Source organism: Mixophyes fleayi, chromosome 9 (assembly GCF_038048845.1).
Source record: "Mixophyes fleayi isolate aMixFle1 chromosome 9, aMixFle1.hap1, whole genome shotgun sequence".
NCBI lineage: Eukaryota > Metazoa > Chordata > Amphibia > Anura > Limnodynastidae > Mixophyes > Mixophyes fleayi.
Window position 1 is genome coordinate 11,613,855 of NC_134410.1, and position 9,362 is coordinate 11,623,216.

The following is a 9,362-nucleotide window of genomic DNA, read 5'->3' on the forward strand; positions in this document are numbered from 1 at the left end:
GATGTCCTGTGGTATTAGAGGGCATATCTAGGTGTCCTGTGGTATGAGAGGGGCATATCTAGGTGCACTTTGCCCAATGTGAAATTAACCTTCAAATACACAAATAAGGCCACATCGAATAATGACAGTTCCAATCTCCACTCACTCTCATGATTAGTTTAAGCCATTGGAAAAAAATTATACGTACACAAAGCGCTCAGGGTCATATACATAGAGATGAGTAGATGTCCTCGCTCATATTCTCACAGGCATACCAGAGAACACGTAAAATGAAAATACAATATAATGGTGTAATACATTCAATATTGGTCTGTCAACATATAGTAGAAGTCCCAGAGATATTCCAAGATCAAACTGAAGGTTTCCTGATAGCCAGCGGGGAAAGTGGGAATGAAATATCCTCAATATTGTGCTTCACACCACCATCTCCCTTGTGCACTATATGCTTACAAGAAAATTTCTTTATCAACACCACTGTATAAAAATCATGATTGAACCTCCCAAAAAATTCTCTGGATACAATGAACTCCCACAGGATACCATAAAAGAAAATAGGATAGAAGCCATTATTGAGGCAAAACCAATCAGTGTTTTAAAAGAAAAATGGTAATGTTTCCTGTAATGCAGTAGTGTTTCTAAAATGGAAGTAGGCTGGAGGTTCATGGGAAATTTAGATGTTTTTCATCTCCCGCAGTCTTGGGTGGGCTTCTTGGTTGCGTGGTGCTTCCCGAGACCAGAGAATAGGTGGCACCCTGATGGGAGCTGTTTGGAAGGGAGTCTGGGCATTCAGTGAGATTTGTGAATGAGGCCCAGTGTTATCTACAGATCAGAGAGTCTGAATCAAACCCTGAGTCATTACAGCCAGAGATGTCATCAGTAAGACTGACTGCTGTGCCCAGGGCCGCCATCAGGGGGGTACAGGGGGTACTGTTGTACCGGGCCCGGGCTCACCAGGAGGCCCGGTACAACAGTGCAACACATACTTACCTGGGTGCCCGCTGTCTTGCAGTCTGCTCTCCGCTACTCTGTCTTCAGCTTGGCTGTCACCGTGACAGCCAGGCTGAAGACAGAGTAGCGGAGAGCAGACTGCAAGACAGCGGGCCCCCAGGTAAGTATGTGTTGCCGGGGGGGGGGCGCTCATCAAGGGGTGGGGGCCCGGGGGGGCGCTCATCGGGAGGGGGGGGCCGTACTGGGCCCCATAATTTCTGAAGGCGGCCCTGGCTGTGCCCGTCTCTTCTAGACACACAGTGGGCCTGCACACACATCAGTTCTGTGTTAATGAACCAGAGAAAAACATTCACATAAGTTATTTTGGTAACCTTAGTTATAGTTCCCTTCTGACAGCATAAGATACAAGATAAGCAAAAACATAAAATAAGACACAAAAACATTTTTCTCACAATTGTGTCCTTGTGCCTTTGTGACACTTCATGCAGACTTTACAAGGCGTTCCTGTGCATTCATGTACAAAGATACAATAACCTATTTCATTAGTAAATCATAGAAATCACAATAATGTACATTTATATTACTCAGTCATCTCAAATTATCCTCTTATTCACTTACACATCATATTTATTTTCCACAGCTGATTAAATAACATTTTAATATTTGTAAACTTTGTAAAACTGTTTATATTACATAATAAACGCTTCTAATCCACATTGAATTGAAAGCAGACTCACTGATCACAAGACGACATCTACATTATCTAACCCTGGCAGTGCACAAGCTACACAGAGCAGAATATCTCTACAATTGCTGTTACTTCTATGGGTCAGGGCATACGTGGATACTCTCCACCATGGAGCAAGTTTCTGGTCCATTTGTGTATATATGGGTCATTTTATGTGGTTTCAAATAAGTAATACATCTTTCCACATTTTATGTTCTAACGTTCACATGATAATATCCTTAGCTACTAACAATACGTTACATAAATAACATGTTTTGTGTGTAGATCTGAACTGTCTTTTTAGATGACATTCATGTGCTTTGTCTAATATTTCACTTCAATCATATGCAATCTCTTTCATACCCGATCACTTGGTTCATTTGGTTGACTGTCTCTTTGGTACCATTCATCCTTTACACCTTTAACATTTATATTTTTCTGCTCATGTTTGGATCTCATTGGCAAATAACCGAACAAATCCATGGCCTCTTTGCAGCCCTGTTGAATCTCCGTAACTGAGTTGAAATCCAGAGCAGTTCTCCACCTTTGGATAACATTCGAAGACACTTTTGAGAATGTCATGAAACCATGTTTCCCTTGAATCTCCTCATGGGTAACATTGTAAATCCATTGTTTCAGATCCTTAGTTAGATGAAGCCCAGAAAATTTATAAATTTGCTTTAGAGTTTGAATTGGATTGATCGTCAAGTCCTCGTGACGTATAGCCATATAGCGTCCATGAAGGGCCTGAGCTGTTCTGGCCACTTTATTAATGGCCACCTGGGATTTGCAAATCTTTGCCATGACCCTACCTATTGTGATGTCTTCTTTCTTATAATTTCCTTCATTCTTTAGAAGAATCTGGTCCTCAGTACGAAGAGAAAAAGATTTTCTTGATAAGGCAACAGCTCGAGGGTCCCTCACGAGATGAAGAATCCGCAGATCAAGGGCAGGGTCTCGAAAAAGTGGAAGAAGGACAGAAATATCCAGGATTCTAACAGTTTTCATGACCACATGACTGTATGTCCCACAAACCTCTGCCATTTTATCAAGGGGAGTGTTTCTACAACTTTGGAAACAGTTGTAGCGTTCATAGCCTTCAGAAGAACTAAAGGTTGAGCAAGCTGGAGGGGTACAGAGAGCTCGACTTTCTGCAAAGAAACGGAAATCACTGGTGCGCTTTCCACCGTTAGAAAGATACTGCCGGAGGGGTGACACATCACAGGTGAAGAGAGAGTGTAGGACATCTCTCACAGGGTAATGTAGCAGCTCTGCACTCTCTTCTTGAAACTTCATCCAGATGGGATGTCCAGGTTCAAAGAGGTAAAAGACATCACTGTGGTGGTTAAAGATCTGTCCAAGGAAAGAAGAGCCAGATCTCCAAGAAGAGACAACAAGGACATGGACAGAGTTTGGTTTCAGAGAGGCAGAAGGGGAGAAGGAGTATGAGGGAGATTTGTTGGAGAGAAATTGAGAGAGATAGAGAAGCATTAAAGGCATGAAGAGTAATAAGAAAACTAACTTCCGGCGTGGAGACATGGTCAGCTAGAAATTAGGGATTAAAGAAAGAAGAAGAGAAGAAGGAAGGGGAATCAGAGAAGTGAAGGCATAAAAGAAAAACAATCAGAAAAGATCATCAATACAGAGAATATCATGAGGGGAAAAGATTAGCAGAATAGAAGCGGAGAAGAAACTAAAATTAAAATGCAAGATTTTGTGGAGTGGAAAAAACAGAAATAAAAGTAAGAATTAGTAAACTTATTAGCAGACAAAACTTGTTACAATGTCACATAAACCATAGTAGACTCTTAAAATTCTAAACTAAAGACAAGGATTAACCAACATGATCATTCTAATTCTATAAATACTATTTAAGGCAAGCAAATACTGTACCTTCAGTGTCCACTGTGTCATTGCTTTTGACGATTCTCTAATCTATTGTAGACTTTTGGTCCTTATGGGCTCCACACCCATTAGGACCATAAATGACGAAATGAGACAGATACACAATCAATAAAATGATCAGAAGGATCATATTACTGCACCCTACAAGGCTTTGGTAACACATGTACAGTGTTTATGTAGGAGAGGGGTGGGCTTAACGAATTGAGGTTGTAAAGAGTTCCGTATGTCTATGATGAGGTAAATTTCTGTGATGGGTGATTGGTTTCCATTCTTGTTATACCAGAAAAAAACTGTAGTAAACATATATCCCTTATGTTCTATATGCTTAATCCCTTCCTTCCCAATTATTTAATATGTAGATATTATGAGCAAGAATTTAGATGTAGGATTAAATTAAAATTATTTATACAACTTTATGTTTACTTTTGAGAATATGATTCACATGGCTGCATTTCAAGTTACTGTTTTACCTGCTGAGTATTTACAGAATGATAGAAATATGTTAGAGACAAAATTACACATACAGACAAACTGTTTCACCCTGTTTGGAGCGCATCATTGTAGGATAAGCCTTTTCAGCTCAGCATCTAAAGCACTATCACGGGGAAGCTTTCCTTGTAGTGAGTTATTGACTATGGCTGTTGTCAAATGCTTCTGCGTTTGTAGCTGAAGGAACTCAGCGCTGTTAAGCTGTGTTGTCCTTCCCATAGCGTGCAGTGTACTCGCTTCCTGACATTGTCTGTATCAGGGATGGGGAGAAAAGGTATGATTTATATGCAAAAGGAAAATTGTGGGCACAGGCCGAATGTACACAGAATGTTACAATATCACATGATTAAATTTAGCTATAAGTCCCTCTGTAACCTTCCTTCACCACGAGAGCTAAACTGACAGTTATTAAACATTTAATTGATTTATTTAGAGATTGTGAAGTTATATGACAGTACCTTATTATGATTGATAGCACTGTTAGCTAAAATCTGACTTTTAAACAGATTTATTGTCAACCAATAATAAATGATTAAACAAATTAGGAAAGAAAACAAACATGCCCGGACTTGGCCTCACACTGTATTTTTAACGGGACCCATTTTATGGCAAAATAAATATACTATATGAAAGCACAAAAATTACTACAAATTCTTCCCAATAAAAGCCTAAATAAAGGTAGCACAATATAAATATGGGATATTGGCTCATAAGTTTATCAAAATATTTAAACTCACATCCCAACATTAACTGATGAAATCTGAGCCATATACCCCTAGGCTAGCACTTGAATCACTTTTTTCCTCATCCCCTGGAACATGAAATTCCACAAGTACGTAAAAGTAATGGAAACACACAGAACAAATATCTATTTTTTAAACATCCTCTTTTACCTCTCTACTAGTTACCAAAATCCATAATCTTCTTTTGTGAAGAAAATAACACGCGGTTTGAATGTTATCAGCTGGAGCGTGGGAAGACCGCTCTGATTGGCTGTTTTTTATTTGGGCCCTGATGCAGGGAAGCCGGGAGGAGAGGAGGAGGGAAACGGGGGCACACGGCTAGTTCCGACCCTCTACATCTGCTGTGTTGCAGGCCCCAATATCTTCATGGACCTCAGTGCACCGCAACTGCTGAACCAATGGTAGTTCCGCCACTGCTTCGAGGTCAACTAAGGCAATTCATACGCATAGCGGCTCTGCAAGTAACAAGTCCTCGTCGTTCTCTCAAAGTCTTTATTTTCATTCCAATTGGACTACTTTAGGAAGTGGATTGATGGATTGATAGGGAGACCCCACAGCTCGGGTCCCACCTGCTTTAATGGGAACCAGCACAAGCTTTTACAAAGGTGCTGGTTACTTCTTTTAGAGGGAGTTTTTTTTTAAAGACATGGTAATATTTATCATTATGAAGATGGTGACGACTGCCGTATCTTCACTCCAGTCGTATCAAGAGACACTTATCTTGACTCAATCACTTCCTTACACTGGATTGTAAGTTGCATGTATCTTAAGATATACAAATGCATCCAGCAGTGAATGAGCCAAAATGAGTGCGCCTCTGCATTTAATCCGGCTCGTAAATGACCCCAATAGAGACTAGATAAAACCATGCAAAAAATGTATTATGCATTACGGCAGCCAGGTGCTACTACTTATCCTGCGATGTAGGTAGCTATAAATATAAGGAATAGTGGTCTATCTATTACCATACTTAAAGGAGAATTCCAACAAACCCCAAAAATTTATATTTGGGGACATTCATATAGTTGAGATAAAAAAAATGAAATAAATGGGCCATTCATGGGATCAGGCAATGCGCCCTATGTAAAACGTATAGCAGTCCCATACTATTTCATTTTTTTCTAACTGCTCAACCTGCCAAGCGAGTGTTGGTTCCAGTTATCCATATTCTTCCCTTTCACATGAATGGGAAATTCACAGGAAAAGCATCAACACCTGATTGGCCAGTTTCAAATAGGCTAAGGGGAAAGAGGAGAGACCTGTGCTACTGTGCTGCACCCTTGGTGGTAACTCCCGACAGATAGTTTCCTCCTTGTTGTAGCAGTGTCTTACCTGAGATGCCATATGTATTATTATTTCAGGTTTCTCTCTGGGGTATAATCTTCTGAGTTGTTTCCTTAGAGACTGACAATGTACCACAAAGCAAATTTCAAAACATTGAATCATTGATAGTTGGCAACAATTAAATTCTATTGCAATTTTCCTGTGGTTTCAATTTAAAAAGTCATTTTATGGTGACACATGATGCAATAGTCAATGTGGTACAAAAAATGGCTAATTCTGAACAGGTGGCCAGAGTTTCTCAAATTATTGGCCTCCAACATCTTTTTCTGTGCTTTGCTTTTTACCTGTACTTATTCATTTTATATTTTTACAAATTTTAAAAATGTCATGCAGAAATATAACATAATATGGAAAAGAATGTCCTGAATTTGTGTGATTACAAAGAGAGCAGAGTTGAGCATTTTCCCCTAGCTGTTCATGAGCAATAAAACACAGCATATGGCACATATTGTCCTCTTATCAATGGATGATATTTGCTATTAAAATAAACATGAGACTCCCAGGCCCAACCTTGTACTTTTATCTGAAATTAACACCTCTAAGGCTGGGTACACACTACAGGAAAACTCTAGTGATGCAATAGTTTTTGCATTTTTTTTTACAACGACAGTAAAAAAAAAGTCCCGATCAGCAGCCGATTCATGGGTACACACTATACACGATTTACCTTCAGATCTGTGCCCTGCATCTCTCATAACCATCGGTTGAAAAGCTTGGGACTCTGCAACTCTCTCCTGAGCAGTACACCTGTTCTCCAACAATAACTCTCAGGTCTCATACAAGGTGAGGGGGCTGAAGAGCACGGAACAGAGGAGCCTTAGTGTCAGTCTTAATGTATAGTATTTGTAAGTTATGAACATAATGTATGAGTGAAGTTTGTAGAGAATCAGTGCAGACTCAGCAGAGAGGAGGGCAGTTTCCTTGGAAGATGTCAGAGCTTTCTCCTTAGTCCATGGAGAGATACAGAACCACCTTACCTCACTCCAGTGAGATTTGCTGAGCTCAGTGCATTTCAATCTCAGAGCTCCAGCTTTGGGACATGTCAGCGGGTACGGGGGTTTGGGGGGGGGGGTTGCACTTACTGTGTCTATTAACCCCTCTCGCTATTAATCTGAATGCTGCCCAAGTAGGGGGCAAAACCAGCTTATGCCTACACACTACCGAGTTGGAATGACAACGTTCCATCGTTGACCGAGAATTTTAGTTCAGTTTAAGAATCTCGTTCAATGATATTATGTGCTTTGAAATTATAATTGTTCATCATTGGAGCGTACACACTACTGTGACATTGGGCCAACGGTGGTTTATGGTCTGATTGGCCCAATAATCGTCTGAAAACACAGTATTGTGTACCTAGCTTAACACTAGACCTTTATGGCTCTTCTGCTTACTGTAGTGAGCTGGCCATAGGGTACAGCGAGCAGGATGTACAGGCTGCATGTCCTCTGCAGTGGCACAGGGGGCGCTGTCAGAGAGGGGGCCCAGATCTGGATATCTCCTGAGTGTTCCGCTGCAGCTCCACATCTCCCTCCTCACTGCCAGCGCAGAACATATGAGTTGTGTTGCTGTAACTTTGAATGATCCAGCAATGAACCCTGGGAGCTTTAGTCCAATGAAATGAATGAAAGTAAGGGCTATTCAATTTGGGGAGAGTAGCTGATGTTGATTTAGAATGGTAGATTAATTTGGATGTGGGCAATTATTTAGCAGGTCGCACAAATCTGCAGTTTTTTGAGTTAGGCAGAACATGAACCACCCCATACGGCTAGACAGACAGGTCGAGGTTGTGCAAGCACAAGTTACTTATATTAGTAGTGTGCACATGTAAGTGGAACATGCCCATTTAAAGATGGGGACTATTTAAACTAAGCAGCATCTCCGATACACATAACAGGCAGCTCGTTTATGTCTCCTGAAGCTCTGGTGTAAATATGTGCTGCTAATTGTGATTATTATGTATCAATGGGCACAAACTTTACTTTTTGAGTTTAATATTCATATTGGGGTTTTATATTACATTTCAATATATTACATATTGGGAGCTTAACAATAACTTGGACTGATTTGCTTTGATTTTGGGGCCCTTTTCTGATACAGACAAGGACAAAATTACAAGACTTCATATATATTTTGGGGGTCAAAGAATTCAGCTCTCCAGCCACTTGAAACATGCGTATGAGTTCACCAATCCACACTATGCTTTTCTGGAAAGGAAGGCTGCCGTGCTGTCACTCAAACTCTGCCTGCTGAGTTAAAGGAGCTCCTCCCTACTAATATAACAGCCTCCTGCAGGAGGGGGGAGGAGGTGAAAGAGAGCACGATGGACATGTTGCGTTACATATCTACATGTTATATGTTATGTTATTTTAATGTGTATTATTCAGCTAAGTCACAGTTTCCCAAACCCAGTCCTCATAACCCCCCTCACAGTGCAGGTTTTCCTGGTGACAAGTGAAATAATTATAACACTTGTAGATCTGTTACAATGCGTCAGTCAGTAATGAATACACCTGTGCTCCAGCAAAGAGATATGGAAAACATGCACTGTTAGGGTGCCCGGAGGATTAGGTTTAGGGAAACCTGAGCTAAGTAATGCACAGCATGATGTTGCACATATAATGATACCATTAAAGAATGAGCTGATACTTCCTTGCAAGAAGCTGCTTCTCACCTTAGAAGTTATATGGGCTGCACTGAAAAATAACAGCAGCATAATCACGTTTTATTATAGGTATATAATAGGTAATATCTTCTCCTATATGGCTGCAACTGTAATAGACCTGGTTCTGGTAACCCGTTTATTGAATGAGCAGGAAAATATTAACCATCCTGCATCCAATGTGGACGATCAACAATAATTTTCATGTATAAACTACACTTTAAATTGCACCCATTGTGTAAAGTCTGATGTGCAGTGCAAACATTGTCTTTGGCTGTGCCGAGTGCCTTGATCTCCACAAATGCATCATGATTTCTGCCCAACTGCTTAGGAGCAAGACGACAGCATTTGTGGATAAGCAGAAATTTGCATCAGCTACTGGAAAAAATGAGGGTGATCCTTGCAAAGTATTGAGTGGGTGGGGTAGATGCTAGCGACGACGAGAATCCCGACACCAGTGACATCGTCAGGAAAATTCCTAATGGTGTAATGCAGACCTGCACTCAGTTACGACTTCCTAAAAAAAAAAGACTGTCAACAATTCCGT

At 40.6% G+C, this 9,362-nt stretch overlaps 2 protein-coding genes across 2 annotated transcripts in view; both read right to left on the reverse strand.

Annotated features, from left to right (window-relative positions):
• LOC142101929 (butyrophilin subfamily 1 member A1-like) overlaps positions 1-9,362 on the reverse strand; it is a 113,789-nt gene that overhangs the window by 36,785 nt on the left and 67,642 nt on the right. The window lies entirely within an intron of this gene.
• On the reverse strand, positions 1,977-3,373 carry LOC142101427 (carbohydrate sulfotransferase 4-like). Its single transcript, XM_075185887.1, has one exon. It carries the CDS (start codon positions 3,212-3,214, stop codon positions 2,033-2,035), a length of 1,182 nt encoding a protein of 393 aa, XP_075041988.1. The 5' UTR covers positions 3,215-3,373; the 3' UTR covers positions 1,977-2,032.

Coding starts and splice junctions, on each gene's coding strand:
- LOC142101427 (XM_075185887.1), bottom strand. CDS start 3,214: ATGTCTCCACGCCGGAAGTTAGTTTTCTTATTACTCTTCATGCCTTTA.